Genomic DNA, 20,195 nt, shown 5'->3' with positions numbered 1-20,195 from the left:
TAGAGGTATACATTAATACAGAGTATTACAATACAGAGTATTAAATAATAGCTCATACATCCTGAAAGCTCGTGAGGATGTGAGGAGAACAAATTCAAGTACAAAAATGTTGCCATTTAACCATTTCTTCCTACATGGGGCTGATCCCATGGCAGCCAATCATAAGCCTTGTTTTAGAATAACTGTGTCTCTCTTTAGGAAAGGCTTAAGTGTCTCACTGTCTCAGCGCAATAGCCCAAAAAGGTATCTCTCTGGTAAAAGAAATCTACATCAGCACAGTGTCCCAAATGGTATTTGTGCAGCTGGTGATTCTGAGACTATTTGTGACATTTTTAACCTTGTACTGGGGATACTTGTGACAGGAGACAACAGATGCATTCCTTGTCCTATGTAAACATTCTAAGGCCCATGTACAGTAAATAGAATGACCTCTGGTCTTCATGTCTAAAATCGGCCTACAATTGCAGTTGTTCTGTGCCTGTGTCCTGTTCTAAATCTTTGTCCTTTGATAATAACTAAAATATATGTGTTTATAGCATAAATCTAAAACACCAATATCTACACCCCCAAGTGACTTAAATTGCTAACCTTGTACCCCGGGCTGGTGCCCCTGTTGTTAGGAGAAAACTGCACCAGCCTGGGGTACCTGCAGCGAGCACTTCCTCCTTCCTCTTTCTTCTGCCGGCAAAATCCGTGGGCCGGCGCATGCGTTGTAGAGTGAAAAGCTGACTTTGTTGTTTAAGTTCGGCCTTTCACTCTACTGCGCATGCGCGCGCGCGAGCCAACGAACAGGAATGAGAAAGTGATCGTTGCTACCCCAGGCTGGTGCTGTTCTCTCCTAACAGGGGCACCAGCCCGGGATAAAAGGTAGGCGATTTAAGTCACTTGGGGGTGCCTAACATTTCCTTCTCCTTTAATGTACAGAACATCCTCTGATTTGTTATTTTTAATACTTTATCCTACGATTTCAGTCTGAATGTTGGTTTTAGTTCATTGCATTTGAATGTACAATCGATATCCAAACATATGTCATAAGAAGACTAAAATCTGAATGTGTATGGCCACCTTAATACAGCATTGCATTAGTAAGGGGTGGGTGGGGTGAAGACAGGTAGGCGCCCGTCCCTCCCTTGCATGTCATTTAGAGGTGTAAGGAGGGAATGGCTGAGGGCGCAGACCACATTGGGGCCCTGTCCTTACTGCCTGCCTACGGACAGGGCTGAGCTGCACATCTTGATGCTGCTCTCTGAAATAAATACCAGATGAAAAATTCGGCACTCACATCAAAAAGTAGCAACCCCAGTGGCACGAGTGCTTTGTAAGACATTACTAGGGGTAGGCTTTTGCACACCAAGGATTCATAAATGACTCCTAAAAACTTTATGTGTTCTTATGTTGCTCTGCTTATTACTGACTAGAGAAACATCAGATGAGTCTAACAATTTTCTAAGCAGAGAAATATCCCAAATTTCCTTGCTCAGAGTTATTTTTTTTTCCCGACTGTGGACAATAGGATAGAATGACCAGCAGGTGGCAATTTTGTTACAATATTGATTATATTATATAGCAGTTTAAAATATTTCAAAATTGTCTATATTTCATAAATGAAATAATTTGTATAATTCATGTAAGTTCTAAAAGTGCTTAAGAGTGCTGAGCATTTTGTATAGGAAGTTGTTTTCAGGGTTTACATATCCATTAATTCCGAAGTTCCTTGCAATAATAAAACCATAATCATTCACTGATCTACAGTCAGTCATAAGCAAAAAATGACAGCAGGTTGCAATCTACCCCAAGAAGTGGCTGCCAAATATTCTATATATTTCAGTTTTCGCTTCTAGGTCTCCAAAGAGTTTAAAAAAAAAAAAAAAAAACATTTTTAGGGGCTTCAGAATACACAGGTTTCTGGCCAAACACTGACCGTTCCCACAGAAAACGATGTGGGGATGATAAAGCCACTTTACACGTGTCCTTATGTTAACACTACATTGCTTTATCAATGATTAATCCATCAGTGCTGGGTACCAGTGACATCAGAGGTCCAACCTTGGGAAAATATATGATATACAGATTAGATTTTTTTTAATGGCTCCCATACACAAAGAATTCAGGCACTGCTTATTTTCCAGAAGAACTTGAGTAAGTGACAAACTACGTATTGCGGTGACACACTTATAAATAATAAACTAGCAAAGAATGATCATCAGAGGAACAATTTGATGATTACAAATGACAACATTCAATGCAAAAAAAAATCCTTTCAAAAAGAATGTTTAAACAATTTTGTACGGCTGCAAAGTGTGTTATTTATAAACGCAAAAAAAGGTACCAGGCTTAGCCCTGACACTGGCTCTAACCCTCTCACTGCCAGCTGGTTTTCTACATACAATTTTTAGACATTTCATGTTACTCACTTATATAGGGGTATTTCCTAGAGTTAACATTTAGTTTGACAGGTTTTTTTTTCAGAACATCCTAAATTTTCTAAATCTCGCTCGGAGTGCAGTTCAGCATACCCTGACAGAATGGAACGATGTTAGGTCATGGGGAGCATACAAATAAAGGCATCATGATGATATCAGTCTATGTTTCTCTTAAAGGAACAGTAACACCAAAAAATGAAAGTGTTTTAAAGTAATTAAAATATAATATACAGTTGCCCTGCACTGGTAAAACTGGTAAGTTTGCAACAGAAACGCTACTATAGTTTATATAAATGAGCTGCTATGTCAACACGGGGGCAGCCATTGAAGCTGGGAAAAAGGAGAAAAGGCACAGGCACATAGATAACAGATAAGCTTTGTAGAATATAGTGGGGTTTTATCTGTTATGTGCTAAGTAACCTGTGCATTTTCTCCTGTAAATGGCTGCCCCCGTGGCTACACAGAAGCTTTATTATATAAACTATAGTAGTCTTTCTAAGGAAAACACACCAGTTGTACCAGTACAGGGCAGCATTACATCATATAGTAATTACTTTTATACACTTTCATTTTTTGGTGTTACTGTCCCTTTAAAAGCAAAATGGGGCCCACTCTTCTATGTTGTCCACTGTGCTCTTCTTACTAATTGTACACCTCTTCTACCTACCAGTTTTCTTCTCATTACTGTCTTACTCTCCAGGCTTTCACACCTATCTTCTCTCTTTCTCTCACTTCATTTTCCTTTTCTTCCCTTTACAATAAAGGTATGGGACCCGTTATCCAGAATGCTCGGGACCTGGGGTTTTTCGAGATAAGGGGTCTTTCCGTAATTCGGATCTCCTACCTTAAGTCTACTAAAAGCATTGTTTAAACATTAATTAAACCCAATAGGATTGTTTTGCCTCCAATAAGGATTAATTATATCTTAGTTGGGATCAAGTACAAGGTACTGTTTTATTATTACAGAGAAAAATGAAACCATTTTTAAACATGTGAATTATTTGGTTAAAATGGAATCTATGGGAGATGGCTTTTCTGTAATTCAGAACTTTCTGGATAATGGGTTTCCGGATATGGGGTCTGATACCTGTACTTTCTTCCTCCTTATTCCTTCTCCTCAGTTCCGCCTCTGCTTCTTTACCCCATGCTTTCACATTATATTTATTATACACTTCTACTTCTACCTTAATCTATTATTCTCTCCATGTCAATACTTCCTTTCTTCTTCTGCTCTCATAACTTCCCCTCTTTTGTTTTCCTCTTAGTTTTTTTGTTTATATTCTGCTTTCCACTTCCCTCTGCTCACATCCTTTCCCTAAATTCTTCTGTTATGCAATCCCCTTTTCCCTGTAATGCACCATGCCCTATGCTATGCTTTACCTTACTCCATCCACCAATCTTAGTGGCAGATTGATTAAAATGTGAGTTTAGAGCTTAATACTTAAAAAACTCATTAATTCCTATGGCATTCGTAGAAGCGTATTTATCAAATGGTGAACTCTAACTTTTACTCATTGATAAATACGCTTCTAAAAATCCTATAGGAACGAATAGAAACTGGGTGAGCTTTTATGTATTATGCTCTAAACTCACATTTTGATAAATCTGCCCCTTAATGTCCTTTCCCATTTCTTTAATTCTGACCTTTAACGTGCCAATCCGGTACACTCAGTGAGCGACTGGCCACAAATATACAGAATGCATATGGTTGGTGGCCAACCATATGCATTCTGTATATTTGTGGCCAGTCGTTCACTGAGTACTGTTTCCCCAAATGGACTCCCCCCCTCCTTCCATTCTCTGATTATGGTTCTGATTCAAATCAGGATTCAGCCGAAAGATTTGCTAATTTGGGGTTTGGTTTGGCCAAATCTCGAAAATAGGGATTCAGAGCATTCCTACTCCCCAAATTTAGAATTTGGTTTAGGATTTGACCAAATCCCACCACTTCTTGAAGGATTCAGATTCAGCCAAATGCTAACACTTTGGCCAAAGGAAACCCAACCCCTTAAAACTGTTTGACTCTATTGAAGGTGACACAATTTTTCTCAAATCTGAATATGAAAATTGGGGGTCCAGATTTAGCTTTAACTTTTGTAGAGGGTTTGGGCAAATTAAAAAAAGATGGATTTGGTGCAAAACTACTCTATATATCTGCACTTACAGCATAATTCAACCTACTTTGTGATGTTTCTTGATAATTCCGTTTAATTTCACGGAGAAGTTCTTCTGCCACTGTGGGCAAGATGGCATCCATCTGTCACAGACATGAAAAAGCTGAAAGTTAATTGATTTCCAGTGATCAGAAGGTACCGTATATACTCGAGTATAAGCCGACCCGAGTATAAGCCGAGGTACCTAATTTTACCTAAGAAAACTGGAAAAACTTATTGACTCGAGTATAAGCTGAGGGTGGGAAATGCAGCCGCTACTGCTAAGTTTCAATAATCAAAATAAATTCCAATAAAATGACATTAATTGAGGCATCAATTTGGTATATATTATTAAATATTTATTTAAAAAAAAACCCAGTAAACTAGCTCTATAAGTGCAAAGTAGAGCAATGCAAAGTAGCAATTAAAGTGTATGGTGCAGTTCATACCCAAGCCATTGTGAGCATACTTGTCTCCACTACACTCTTACCACAATTGGTGCTGCTGAGCTGCTGATGTCTCTGGGAGCGCGGCAGGGCAGAAGCGTGCAGGAAGGGGGGCGCGTGACGTCACATCCGCCTGACGCGCAGAAGAGCGCAGTCTTAGGAAGCCTGGCGGTGGATCTGGCAGCGGCTCTGTCGGCGGGTCTGGCAGGGGGTCTGGCGGCGGGTCTGGCAGGGGGTCTGGCGGCGGGGTCTGGCAGAGGGTTTGGCAGCGGGTTTGGCAGCAGGTCTGGCAGCGGGTCTGGCGGCAGGTCTGCGGCGGCAGCTCTGGTGGCTGTGGCGGGTCTGGCACTGGCAGGGGATCTCTACTTTGGCTCGAGTATAAGCCGAGTTTGAATTTTTTAGCCCTTTTTTGGGGCTGAAAAACTTGGCTTATACTCGAGTATATACGGTAATATGTCTCCTTTAAACTCTTCTCCGCTATAAGCAGTGTTATTTGAGAAAACAATAGGTTTCAGCTTAAACTGAAATAAAAAATAATAATTGCAAAAACATAGCAAGTGGGATTTTTGCTGCTTTTACCAATGGATAATCCCATTTGAATGAAGAAACTGCAGGGCACACACCATCTCCGCTGTGTAGAATCTTTGAAAAAAAATACATTATTTAAAGTCTTTCTAATGAATATATATTTTCTTACTTTATTGTTCTTCCTTAATTAAAACCTTGCTTGCACACTAAGATAATTAATAAGGTCTCAAAATTAACAATGCAGGAAATGCACCCTATGAGATTTCTATCTTGCCCAATTGCACAGCTCCTTTTGCAATACCTCCCAACACTGAAAATATAGAAAGAGGGACAAAAATATCTGTCACACGTAGAGCGGCAAAAATGTTATCAACACGTCCACTCTGTAGTCGCCCCCCCCCCCCCCCCCCAAATAACATGCCCATTTTACAAATTCATATCCCTTTTTAAAACTTGGAATGGTAACATTAGTTGCAAGTACACTAATGTTTCTAAGACACACTGGATCCCATCTGTACCACCTGCATGTGGTAACAGTGACAGTCCCCCAGCATTTAATTTTTTCTAGTCTGAGATGGGATAAGTGCATAGCACACACCAGTACATAAACAGCCAACAATTATGAATGGAGGCTGATTTGCACATGGTTTTAAATGCTTACTTGTATGAAACTTCATGCTTGCCAAGGCACTGACCCTGGCTGGAGGAGGGTGGCTGTTTTTAAATCATTTAGTGTATCACCAGCACCTCAGGGAGTTATGAAGTTTTGCATATAAAAAATTCCCCCTTTTTATCAATTTTTGTCCATCTGTGCCACAGATTTTCAGAACTGCTTAGTTCAGCCTTGTGTATTCCCCATGCACTCCAACACCTCCTTCAACGGCACCCAATTAAAATGTCCTGTCCCTGGCGATTGCCGAGACGACCGACATCAAAGGATTTTGCGATATCGGCCGCCTTATCAATCCACCATACAGGTATGGAATATTGTCCAAAACCTTGTTTTGTGCGATAATATCCATGCATTAGTTGCTCTAGGTCCTGCTCTGCTCTGCCTGTTATGCCTTATTCCTATCATGACATACTCCGCTGACATACTCCATAACAAATACAGCATGTTGCTGGTAGGAGAAAAAAATCATCTAAAGCACAAGCACATATGACCCAAACTCATGGCTGACTGCAGGTTTTTCATAAAGTGCTTTTTATTTTAAAACCAGAAAGTTGATCTATTGTCTTTGAATTTCACATTATCCTGATGAAGATGATCAAATGATCAGGGTTCATTGGAATACTTTGCACACACTTTGCACACACTTAAAAAATGCAACTTGGAGACTTGATAAACATTTCTACTATATACTGTGTTGGAAGTTGGTGCAAATGAATACAAACAAAACCAGAAAGACAAACTAGATAGGCAGATGATAGATAGATGCAAAATTAGAGTTATACATAAATAGAGAGAGAGATGAAAACAGACGTAATTAGACTCCTAGTAAACTCCTATAAAAATGAAAGTGATAGAATTTCTCTCTGGTGAACTGTGGCATGTTTTAATTCTCTCTTTGATAAATACAACCCATTAATGGAAACTATCTTATACCTGCGATTGGAATGATCCATATGCATGGCAAAGGTATGGGTACCCAGCAGCCATCTTCGGCATGCAAGCCTCTGTGTCAATCCTAGTAGGTTGAATGTTTTCACTCTTCTATATGACCTTTATGGCTACGTGGTCACTTTTGTTGGGCAGAGATGTCAACAATACCTGGAAAAATGCATAAAGAGAAATCAATGATTTAAAAACATATTTTCAGGGTCCAGGGCTAAATTTACAGTTATCGTCAAAAGAGGTCACTTTTGTGATGCTGCCCCACAAGACAGTATATTAAGACATGGCCACACTTTATCCTACCTGTAGAAGATAAACATTAATGATAGAGCTAGAGACTGACAAATGTTTTGGGATCAAAGTTTGTGAACACAAGCAAAAACAGTAAGGAAAAAAAATAATTAATTAAAAGAAAATTTTCTGTGGCCTTTCAACAATTCCAGGCTTATTAGGGACACATGAACTGATTCTAGCAAACCTTTCCCAGACATCCATTATTTACCTTGCCTAATTCGCCACTTCCAAGCTCAGCCTCTAGGTGGGGCCTCTTCCTCCTTCTGTTTTATAGACTGCCACAGAACCCTAGTTTCCAAATCTGTGTTTCCATGAGCAAAAGCAGCTCTTAGAATTTACACATTCTGGGCTTTTTTAAGAACATTTTGTTTACGCCAAATGGATTCCACTTTTACAGTGAAATATATGAATACATGTATACATCATAAAAGATAATGAACAAAACAGGACTAGACAGCCAAATGAGACTTGAAGTTCTGTGGAGATTCGCGTGATACAGAAAAATATACAGAACTGATCTCCCAACTGCTATCATATAGAGTCATTAGCTTTGTGTTATATACTCTGCTGGCCACAACAGATTTTATAGTTAATAACAAAGCTTGTATAAAGCCCATATAAAGCTACAGCAATGTACATAAACTAAAAGTCACTAAAAACCTGCTAAAGAACCTTTTTTAATTAACAGCCGTCTAAACTACATTTATTGTGGTAATTTTTCAAAATGCAGCCATACACGTTACTATAACAATCTTTCCTGCCAGATATGCATATAAAAACAATAGAGTTGTACCCTATCTGACAATTCAGCATTAACCAATTGCCTTCAAAAGGTACCCAATCAAAAGTTTCCACCCTGGCTGATTGATGAGACGACCAATATCCAAGGTTCTTGCCGATATTGGTTGCCTTGTCCACCCACCATACACGCACAAATTTCATTTAAAATTTCGTTTCGTACAATAATATCAGTGCATCTATGAGAACCTTAACACGTCTGCATTCTAATGCTAAGAATTCAACAAAGCTATTTGCACTTTCTGGTATTCCCTGAGGAAAGGGAAGGTAGAATATTGGTCATCCATTAGCAGTTTAAAGGGCAACTAAAGCCCTGCTTTAACATTGTATAAATTTTACAAATAATAAAATGCCTGTGCAAACAATGTTTCTAATAAAACTGGCTATGGGAGAGATCTGTGGTAAAGGTTCTATCCTGCAGAATAAGGACTAAACTTTAAAAAGTAAATGTAGTTTTTTTTTTTTAATTAAGGGACAGAAATTACAATGTTATAATGTCTTGTATTGGTGTAGCAAAGCTAAAATAGATTTAAATTGCCATTAAGGTGCTGCATTATTACTAGTAATTTGTTTCTTTGGTTCCCAATGTGAGCTGCAAAGGGGCAAAGGAAAGAAATAGAAGGGGGCTATTAAAGTACAATATATGAACAAAAAAACCACACAAAAATCAAATATTCTTTATTTTACAAGGAGCAAAATATTTATCTTTAAAAAAGAAACCATTAAAATGTAAGTTGTAGAAAAATCTTTTTTTTTTTAAATCCTGACTCCTGTACTCTGCAAAACACCTGATTGCAATAATGTATGGCAAAGCACTGTATTATTTCTGGCAATGATTTCTGTTTTATTATTAGCATAAACATCCCACAGCAAAACTGATTTTCTAGAAGAAATCCACTAACACAGGTACAGACATTTTATCAGACCTGTGTAGCACAATTTTGGAGGACTCAAATGTTTTGCACACTGTACAAAAAAAAAGGGTTCACTGCCACTATACAACAGGTATAGGTTTATTCAAAATTAAATTTTTACTGAACTTATCTAGTCTTGCAAAAAATATAAAGGGACAAGATCAAATTGTTGTGGTTGCTGTGAGGAAAATAATTTTTTAAATTCATAATCCTCATTTGCAATCTGCAGTGGCAATTAATTATTCCGGAATGTTGCCTTCTAGTCTAGTACCTAGGCAAGTCATTGACAGTTTTTCTACATCAGTAATAGGCGGTTTTAATATAGTTAACAGACCCAGACTCGCAATCTGTCGATTCTGGCAAACGCCAGAGAGGCTGCTGTAAGATACCACAGTTAGTCAATATTTCGTGAGCTAGTAGGAGGCTGTTTGGGCCTCTGTGTATTTGAAATGCCAGAGCCTATTTTCAGAAGACCAGTCTGGGCCTGGTTTTTATCAAGTTTAATGAAAGATAAAATGCATAGTAATTTTGTATGTGTTCAACTGCTGCATTGTCTCTAGATTGTGAATAAAAAAGTACATTCCTATGTCTTAGGGGAGGAGGATACAGAAGTTAAGGCAATGTCACTTGTACAATCATTACTGATTAAAGACAAACATTAATACAAGGTCATTTGGTTCTGTTAATTTTAGCAATCGGCTTCAACACCAGCATATCCCAAGCATTTCACAACAATCAAATAAGGGCACCTGCTTTCTCCATGTTCTAAAAATCTTTAATCTTCACATACAGCCAAAGGGTGAAGACACATGGAGCTACATAGTAGCAGCTACCATAGACAATACTGAAAATTGCCTCTGCTAAAACACACGTAGAGACAATTATCAGTAAATTATCAGCATTGTCTATTTTAGTAGCCGGGACAGGTAGCTGCTACTAATAGCTATGTGTGTCTTCACCCTAAATTATGACATGCAATTCAGTGGCAACAACAGTATATTCCTAGGGTTTGGGCTTATTCCATTCAGCTATAGCATGAGTAGTGTATTGAACCAATTTTATAGTTAAGAGGCAGAACAATATTGGAGCATTCTGCATCAGGGTTAGACATGCAATTTTTGTTAATGAAAAAATATCAAACATGCATGTCACAAGAGTATCCATGCAATGCTTGTCCTAGGTCCATTTCCAGGGTAGTCATATTAGAGCCCCCCATAGTAGCCAGATCACAAGCTGCACAGGAACTGTTCATTAGTTAGAAACTGTGCTAGTTGCTCAGCATTTACCATATTCCGTCAGTGAAAAGTTTGAAGAGAATCTACCAAAGAATCTCACATGTAATAACTTTTATTTCACTATAAAATAGTACAACCAATGTACTTCTTTTAGAATTTTAAGATCAAAAAATATCATAGTCCTCTGAGCCTGTAAATGGCTGTATCCATGCATATGAAACTAGAGTATCCTATGCCACATTTTCAGCCCGCTACACGAATATGCTCTTAACATCACTGTATTCATGGAAACACAAGGAACTTGGCCACAATGTAATAATGAGAACACACAAGAATGTACAGAAGAGCAAAATGGAAAAATACAAATCAAGTAGTTGCATTATTTTTTAGTTTTAGAAGTTATTCATTCTGCACTTCATATGTACCTGAAATTTTGTGGACATAATTGCTTACCTCTCCCATTTTCCATAATAATAATAATAATAATAATAATAATCTCTCTTTACACAAGGCACATTGATTAGGAAGAGTACAAATACTAGGCTTTTGCTCTTTCTCACAAAACGTAGACATATTGCCATGATGTCAGCAATCATGTACATATTTAAAATGCATCCCAGGAAAGCAGTCCATTCTCTTTGGGTGATGCTTGCAGTGCAGTCTGGTCCAGAGGCACAGGTTGCTAAAATCATATTGTAAGATCAGCTTTTATCACAGCCAGAGCAGGGCCATATGCACTCAATCTCTGATCCCCCTAGACAGTATTTGTTCTTGCAGATAATATTGTACACTCCTCTACTAGTCCCACTGCAGGATATTAGTCTTTGCTTTGAAACAGTTTCAGAATGTGATGCTCAATGACCTGTTGAACTGGCAAAATATGGGAGAGATTAATTGCAAATCTACAGCATAAAACATTATATGGCAAATTTAACCCCATTTGTTGCATTAATGTTATTACATGAATGGGATACTATCATCTCTCAATCCCTCATTTTTAATGTGTTTTTTTTAATGCTGATTAAGTAAGGTCTTTGCAATTTTTTTATGTGATTCAATTTTATTTTTAAAATAAAATAATGATTTTCAAGTTTTTTTTATCATCTCAGTACAGGTATGGGACCCATTATACAGAATGCTCGGGACCTGGAGTTTTCTGGATAAGGGGTCTTTCTGTAATTCAGATCTCCTACCTTAAGTCTACTAAAAAATGATTTAAACAGTAATTAAGCCCAATAGGATTGTTTTGGCTCCAATAAGGATTAATTAAATCTTAGTTGGGATCAAGTACATGGCACTCTTTTATTATTACAGAGAAAAAGGAAACCATTTTTAAATGTTAATTATTTGATTAACATGGAGTTCATAGAAGATGGTCTTTCCGTAATTAGAAACTTTCTGGATACTGGGTTTCCGGATAAGGGGTCCGATACCTGTAGCATATTTTCAGGGAGAACAATCATGGCCATAATACCCTTGCCCACTGGCAGTTGCTTTCTATTTATCTGAAAGGGAAACCTTCCTGCTCCACATCAACCCCCTGGCACGCATAATCCCTGAAGAGGGGAAGATCGAAGGCAGAGGTGCATCTTGGGCGCACCTCACATTTGACCAGCTCTGATGTCTGTGATGCCTATAGGCTATGCTGCAATGACCTAATGTATTTAAGGTAGGATCTGTCACAACCATGACAGAGCTCTGCAGTAAAGCATCGCATGACTGTTTAAAAAAAAAAAAAAAAAAAAGAAGAAGGAAGGAAGGGATCCCAACCAACTTAGAAATATTTACAATTTGTAAAATTTAAGAGGGTAAAGTTATTTGTAAATGTAAGTGAAAACAGTATTTCTCTGTCTTTAGCTATACTCTATACTGCTAGTTCTGACTGCTGAATCAAAGTAGCAGTGGTCAGCTTTTTAACTGACCTGTTGAAAAACTTCTACATTGTTGCAGTCAAATCCAGCAGTAAGTGCAGGATAAAAAAAATATGTAAAACAAATAATCTTGTCAATTGCAATTACATTTACGAATAACATTAAAACTATGGCAACATATTAAATAATATTTAAATTTACAATTGCTTTCAGTTAGCAAAATGCAGTTTCCACTTGGATATCTCCTTTAACAAGCTGCATGCCTCGTTTTTCAACATTAGTTCAATAAATAGGACTTCTGCTGAACATACGTTGTTTATTATGAAATTATGAAATATGTATGGTTATTCTTATTTCTTTCTATCTGTACAAGCACCATCAAGGGCATCATTATATACCTTTTTTGTAGCCCAGAGCCACAGCAAGATCCATTGGGGTGTATCCAGAATCAGCCTCCATGGTTAAATCAGCACCTCGTTCTGTCAGTGAAAACACATGGTTATTACGCACATTTTAATAAATACTTATTTAGTTATATCAGCTCCTTGAGAATGATGAGAGTTCTATGAATATAAAAATATACTTTCATTTTCCTTCAAAATTCAGCCTTTTGAAGAAAATAGCAAACGTTTCAGTCAATGCTACTGAAAGTTTTCTGGAACATGCACTGCAATGTAATAGCAGGTACAAAGCTCTGTTTCTAAAAATGCATGTCAGCCAATCTGCAAAAAGCATTTACTTGTGTGCTGTGTGAAACCAAAAATCCAATTTGTTGTAATATCCTTGAGCAAAATTTCCATTTATTAATACTGTATCTATTTCTAAGCCGTCACAGAACTTAAACTCTATCCACTGCTTATGAAAAACACAAATTCAGTTGTAGAGGCATGTTTTTGAGTAATAACAGTTAAAAGGACAAATAAAGGATTTAACACTAGTGAAATTTTCGTACACACCCATCACTGAATATAATTGCTAACCTAAAAGTGGCCATACATGCATATTGTACAAAACTGGGATATCAGTGTGTTGCTGATCGAGCCAGACGGAAAATTTTGATGAGCCCGAGCACCGGCAAGTATTTAGTGCTGAATCATCAGATAGGGACAGAATTCTTCTGTTTCTGCCTGAATATCTGGGTACGAACCAATGGTAGCAGGAAAGATCCTCTTCTCTAATAAGGGCACCAGATTGGGGTATTATTCCATCAAGCGCTGCTCCGCCATCTTCTGTGGTCCCAGGGATTCCTTGCAAATGTCCTAAACTGTGTGCGTGTGCAATTAAGTAAAACTGGGACTTTATTTTAATTTTGTATAACTATGTGCCATTATTGCAATTGTAATTTTTGCCCATTTTTCTAGAAAGACTTAGGGGCACATTTACTAACCCACGAACGGGCCGAATGCGTCCGATTGCGTTTTTTTCGTAATGATCGGTAATTTTGCGGTTTTTTTCGGCGTCTTTACGATTTTTGCGTAAAAACGCGAGTTTTTCAGTGTCTTTACGATTTTTCCGTAAAAACGCGAGTTTTTCGTAGCCATTACGAAAGTTGCGCAAAGTCGCGATTTTTTCGTAGCGTTAAAACTTGCACGAAACGGCGCGCCTTTTAAGTTTTAACGCTACGAAAAAGGCGCGACTTTGCGCGCAAGTGTTAACGCTACGAAAAAATAGCGACCTTGCGCAACTTTCGTAATGGCTATGAAAAACTCGCGTTTTTACGAAAAAATCGTAAAGACGCCGAAAAAATCGCAAAAAATACGAAAAAGTCGCAAAATGTTCGTTTCCAATCGGAATTTTTCCAATTCGGATTCGAAATCGTGTCTTAGTAAATCAGCCCCTTAGGGTGAAGACACATGGAGCTACTAGTAGCAGCTACTTGTCGTGGCTACTAAAATAGACAAAGCTAATCATTTACTGATAACTGTCTCTACATGTGTTTTAGCAGAGGCAATTCTCATTATTGCCTATGGCAAGATATATACTGGTATTTAATAGATGTGAAAAAGTAGCTGCTACTACTAAAAAATAGAAGACAAGAAGCAGCAAGCATTATGCCAACCTATGTTCAGCCAAAGTCTACTTTCAGAGACTTCATAGTGACATAAAGAGATGTTACCCCAAGTTCTGTGGCAGGGACAGGGACAAAAAGTCTCCTCTGGTAATTTTTTGACAAAGAAAATTAATCTCTGATGTTTAAAGGGGACCTGTCACTGACACATAAAAAGCTGTATAATAAAAGTCCTTTAAAAATAAAACATGAAACCCAAATTCTTTTCTTTAATCATCCATTCCTGTTATAAATTGATTTAAAAATCTTAGCTGTCAGTCATATATTTCCTGCCCTACCCCTATGCCTAAGGCATAGAGGAGGGGCAGCCAACATATGATTGACAGTTCAGATACTTGAACTTTCCACTCAGGACTTCCTAGATATCACCTAGATGGCAAATGCATAAGATTTTGGTATGATACAAAGTTTGCCTTAATAACAGTGTTAACAAAATGTCTGAATGCCTAAAGGGGAAAAAATTATATAATTTATATAGTGTAAGTAAAGTTTATTTTGCTTAACTAACTCATGATAGAAAATGATTTGGATTAATTTCTTTGGGTGACAGGTCCCCCTTTAAGTTCTAAGTGCGGAGTGGGAGAGAGGGAGGTGGAAGTAGCCCCAGAATCGCCACTGGCAATCACAAAACAATAGCTTGAGGAGTCAATAATTATTTTGAAGATATTGTTTTCAAGAAGCTTAACCTAGATATGAATAATGAAAACATCAAGTTTACAAATATACACAGATGTACTGTTTAAGTACCTAGCAAAACCTCCACACATTTCATGTGATTTCCCCTCACTGCGTACAGTAATGGAGTACCTCCGTTCTGGAACAAAGAAAACATAATAAAGAGGTCAGATTTTGTTTAAAGACGTTTATGCCTTTGGAAGGCAATAAATACTTAAACTAACTCTAAACTTAAATATGTTTTTATTTTTGAAAAAAACAGTAAATATTTAAATTTGCTGTAAGCTGCTTTCTAAAATCCTGAAGCGAGTTAAGGCTTCACAGAGATACAGTCTGCATTCTTCGTTGCATCAACTTTACAACGCACATCTGCTGTTTGCAGGATGTAAATGTCACTGATAATGTCAGATGGGAAAAATGGCTGCCGAGTGAAAGCTGGCGCAAAGAGAACAGAGGGAGAGATGTGCCAATCTTATAAACATAGTAGGAGAATGCAGTGTTTACATGTCAATTAAGCTTAGTGAAAAAAGGAAACATAGTTACTATTAAAGACAACTGCAATAAATAGGATAACTGCCCCCAAAATAAAAGCTTAGAAAGAAAGATAGACTTGAATATAGAAAAAAGACTGAATATATAGATAGAAATTATGTCAGAAAGGACTAGGGTGATGGTAAATGTTTTACGGTTACTTCTCACAATGATATTTCATTTTTCAATTTTTTTTTTAATTTAACCGACAACTCAGCTATATGGTGTACATTCAGAACATTCTTCGGTCAAATCTTTGTCTGTACAGCTATGTTAGTCTAAACTCTATGATCAGCCCTCTATGTATGGACCAATTTTAAATTTCGTCAGTTGAATTAAAGTTAATTACTTTATCCTTTTACTCTCTGGATATTCAAGTGTGCGGGCAAACTGGACAAGTATGTTGAGGGAAATATAATAGAATGGCATGAGACCTGGACCCATGTTTTAAACTAAAAAGTGCTCACTGCTGTGTCTCTTATCAACTAAAATCAAGATGAGTCTTTAACAGCAGTTATTTAGTAAAACCTAGATGAACAACAAAGTTTAAATGAGGAGTCATTTTTGTAATAGAGATGACTTCCGGTGTGACCTTAGTGAGTCAATAAAAAACTACTTTTGGGGAAGATTAGATGCCCTTCTATTATTTTTGTGCAACTGCTTCAGTAACAAATATATACAATACAGTTTATTATATATAAATGCATTTCATAGCTGCAAAATTACTTTGTTCCTCATAACTCTCTTGAGCTTCTGTTTTACACATTTGTAATTATGCACATTATATTTTTGTTCCTTTTGAAGCTGTCTATTAATAGAAAAATTTGATGGTCCAGCTTAGCTATAAGTAAGCTCTTGACCTCCTCCTATGAATATCAGTACACATATGAGAATTCTTAAAATAAGCGCTTACTCTGCATGGGGCACAACATGCAAAACTCAAGGCTCAGTATTAATGAGACAAATCCACACTATGATATCTTACCCAATCATATATATTGATGTCCACTTTTTTACTCAGGAGCAGCGTCACAATGTCTGAGTATCCACCAGTACTTGCAAGAGACAATGCACTCTCTCTTTCCTTGGCAAGAATGTGAGGATCAGCTCCCTGTAGAGGTAATAGCTTTATATTACTTTTACATGCTCATCCCAACAGTCTAATCATTGATTGCAGATATAAGGGCTTATTTATTTTGCCACAATCTTCCCTACAGATGCCTACAGAATCCTACAACGCAGTATCACACAGCCAATGTCTTACATTCTGTACAGCAATAAAAACTATATTGTATCTTGCAAAGTGTTACCAGCTCCAAGAGGTAGCGAACAGTCTCTATCTCTCCAAAAGCAGCAGCCCACATCAAAGGGGTAAAACCTCTCTCATCTGGACAGTTGATTAATGCCTTATCTGAAATTATAAAATGTCTGTAGGGTTATGCAAGTGAATGGATCTACTGCATATATTTATATACATATTATATAAAGCAGTTGAGAAATACAAGGCAGGACAGGTGAGCGACATAACTCTTACCCCTAAAACTGGCGATCTAGTGGAAACAGTATATATTTTTATTACAGAGCTTGTACATATTAACACACAGCCCCATTTTAATAGTGCAGGAAATGCTCCCATTCATTCTAGATAACAGCTAATAAAAACAGAACTTCCTGTGGCATTGCATAAATGATAATAAACATATGTATTTATTTTGGGGTTTTTATTCTTGTACCAGCACTGGGTTGTCCAAGTGGATTTCACCATCAAGATATATAAGTGTGAGTGCAGTAGAGTGAGTGCAGAAGAACCATGGTATATTGTCTCCCTCTCTTCCTACACAGGAGAAAATAGAGCATGTTATGTCCATCTTTTAAATGCCTTAGATACTTACCTTTCTGTATATATTCTTTCAGCTGGGTGAGCTCCCCTTGGGCAGCAAGTTGCTGTACAGACAGAGCTGGAGAGAGATTGAAAGCAGAATTAATCATAAGAGATCTTCTACCAAGAGCTACATATAATATGTCAGGAAGACCTTAGGGCAGTGGCACACAGGGAGATTAGTCGCCCCGCAACAAATCTTCATTACCGCAGGCAACTAATCTCCCCACAATGCCATCCCACCGGCAAGAATGTGAATCACCGGTGGGATGGCATACTGTGGGATGTTGCTTCGTTTTCCCAAAGTCGCTCGAAGTTTCCTTGAGTGGATGAGCATGCAAGAACCAAAACAGCCTGCTGCCTCCTCACAGTACCCCTCTACAACTCCCAGTTGAGTCAGCAGCACATTTGCATTGTGTAATTGACCTGCCCTATATACAGCCAAACCAAGATCTGATTGAAGCTCAGTTTAGATGTAGATTGAGGATTATAAATACAGTTTGACAAGCACAGCATTAGAGTATAGATATAGTCCTCTACAGATAGGGCAGCACAAAGCTCATATATGATGTTGGCAACAAACCAATACTTGCAAGTTGTGCTAGCTTTACTATGTGAGAATAGTAAATAATGCTGCCAAATTTCCAGCCTGGTGAATTACTTTGTGCTACAACTGCCACCATCCTCAAGTAGCCAAAGGATGGCTTATCGTTCTGATAAGAATAATATCTACTGCACTAAGATATTAAAGATTTTCAATGATTAACACAGATTTAGGATGACACACTGGGCTACTAGTAGCAGCTACTTTTTCAAGGCTACTAAACTCCAGATAATCCCCTGCCATAGACAATACTGAGAATTGCCTTTGCTAAAACACACACAGAGACAATTCTAAGTAAATGATCAGCATTGTCTTTTTTAGTATCCATGACCATGATCCAAGTAGCTGCTACTAATAGATCAGCGTGTCTTCACCCTTAAAAAGTATGAATTCCACAGTATACTCACAATCGAGTGTGGCTGGCAATACAGATACCATGTTTCCCCGCTGCCTGTTAGTTAGGGTAGTGGAATATTGTAAGGGACCTGCTGCATCGAAAGGAAAGATTTTGTCAGCTACACAAAAATCTGCACCAGTTCATAAGTACTATATTTAAAAAAATGTCAAACTTCTCCTATATAAAATCCTTACCATTAAGCGGTAGAACATCTTCCTCCACATCTGAGCCACTTTGTGCTTGTGGATAAAGGGGGATGATTATGCTGTCATTATTATGGTTAGGAACACAGGTTATGGGGACAATGCCATCCTCTGTTGTTATTTGGTCTGCCATAACTACAAGAATGAGAAGTCTGAGTCAAGTTATTGTTATGAGTATAATTGATTTGTATAATATTTATCACCTCAACACTAATGTAAAAAGATGTGTTTGTGTGTGTGTGTACACATTACAAAGAGAACATACATAACATTAGCAAATAGTGGACCCCAGGGCAGTAACCCATGACAACACAAGACTTGATTTAAATATTCTACCTGCAGTAAAAAAAAAAAAAATGTAAATTGGTTTCAATCTTTTACTGCACCTGCATCAAATGCATTTGTTTGCATTGTGCAATGTAAGGGTGAAGACACACCAAGCTACTAGTAGCAGCTACTTTTTCACGGCTACTAAACTCCAGAAAATACCTTTCCATAGACAATACTGAGAATTGCATTTGCTAAAACACACGTAGAGGCAATTATGAGTACATGATCAGCATTGTCTAGTTTAGTAGCCACAAAACACACGTAGAGGAAATTATCAGAGAATGATCAGCATTGTCAATTTTAGTAGCCACAAGTAGCTGCTACTAGTAGTTCCATGTGTCTTCACCCTAATGCATTTACAATGCAACTGGTGATTAGTAGATCACAAAAGTACTAGTGTTCACGAACAGTTCCATTGTGATAACTTCACTAAAAGTACACCCTGCACTGGTAAAATCTGGTTACTGCTGGCATAGTTTTAAGTAAGTATTGCTGTAATTTATTCTGCAACAGCAGGAACAACAAATGTTTCCTCTCGTTAATGAATATCAAACTGCTGCACTGAGCTTCTCATATATTATTCTTTCCATAAATCAGTCTTATGACTGAAGTTTGTAACCCAATCACCTCTGTGAGCTTTTTGACATAATATAAAGCAAAATACTTCTTTCCTTAAGATATATATTATTAATCTGTCCAGCAAACAGTCTAGATAAGTCTTGCAACATACGTGTCATCTGTTCCACATCTATGACCTATACTGCAAGGACAGTCATGTTTGATGCATTTATTAATAGCTATAACTATTTAAAGAGGAAGTTTGCAATGTTAATAAAAACACAAAAAGCAACATTGCTAAGGATCCACTAGGACACTAGTGTTTTAGCAGTATAAGATTTGCAGGACAAAATTCATGTTGTCTTTTGCATGTGCTGCAACTTCATCACTTCATCATATCCTTAAAATATCTGATAACTAACGCGGTAATAATACATTTTTCTCCAGTGCAGCGCTCCTGAGCATTTTAAAACAACTGCTCTGTAAAAAAGATATACACGCCTACCCCCATAAGCATTACAAGAGTTAATACGAAAGTCTACCTTGGCAAGAACAGCATCGAACACTTCCTGGATCAAAGACGTATCGCCTCTTCTTGATTGGTTAGTTTCACAACGTCCTCTGATTGGGAGATACCAGAATATTTCTTATTGGCTGGGTCTTCTTTCATTAC

The 20,195-nt window shown here is 37.6% G+C and overlaps 1 protein-coding gene across 4 annotated transcripts; it reads right to left on the bottom strand.

Annotated features, from left to right (window-relative positions):
* Positions 1-8,919: 8,919 nt before the first annotated feature.
* On the bottom strand, positions 8,920-20,154 carry rfxank (regulatory factor X associated ankyrin containing protein). 4 transcript variants are annotated; one of them, XM_004911023.3, is made up of 9 exons: positions 20,028-20,058; positions 18,626-18,769; positions 18,442-18,522; positions 17,444-17,509; positions 16,862-16,962; positions 16,537-16,662; positions 15,093-15,159; positions 12,676-12,756; positions 8,920-11,276 (listed from the first exon to the last, which is right to left on the bottom strand). In XM_004911023.3, the coding sequence occupies exons 2-9, from the start codon at positions 18,765-18,767 to the stop codon at positions 11,224-11,226; spliced, it is 717 nt and encodes a 238-aa protein (XP_004911080.1). In that variant the 5' UTR covers positions 18,768-18,769; positions 20,028-20,058; the 3' UTR covers positions 8,920-11,223. The 4 variants fall into 4 exon arrangements, with proteins under 4 accessions (XP_004911080.1, XP_017953183.1, XP_004911081.1 ...); XM_018097694.2 differs by lacking the exon at positions 20,028-20,058 and adding an exon at positions 19,958-19,976; XM_004911024.4 differs by lacking the exon at positions 20,028-20,058 and adding an exon at positions 20,065-20,154 and having other exon boundaries at positions 8,921-11,276; positions 18,442-18,519.
* Positions 20,155-20,195: the final 41 nt, after the last annotated feature.

Source organism: Xenopus tropicalis, chromosome 1 (assembly GCF_000004195.4).
Source record: "Xenopus tropicalis strain Nigerian chromosome 1, UCB_Xtro_10.0, whole genome shotgun sequence".
In the NCBI taxonomy this organism is placed as follows: domain Eukaryota; kingdom Metazoa; phylum Chordata; class Amphibia; order Anura; family Pipidae; genus Xenopus; species Xenopus tropicalis.
The sequence above is the reverse complement of the archived record's forward strand: the minus strand, read 5'-3'. Positions and strand labels throughout refer to the sequence as shown.

Coding starts and splice junctions, on each gene's coding strand:
- rfxank (XM_002936327.5), bottom strand. CDS start 18,767: ATGGCAGACCAAATAACAACAGAGGATGGCATTGTCCCCATAACCTGT. Junction 17,510..18,441: donor ATTGCCAGCCACACTCGATT/GTGAGTATACTG, acceptor ATCTCTCTCCAG/CTCTGTCTGTACAGCAACTT. Junction 16,663..16,861: donor TTCGCTACCTCTTGGAGCTG/GTAACACTTTGC, acceptor TTACCTCTACAG/GGAGCTGATCCTCACATTCT.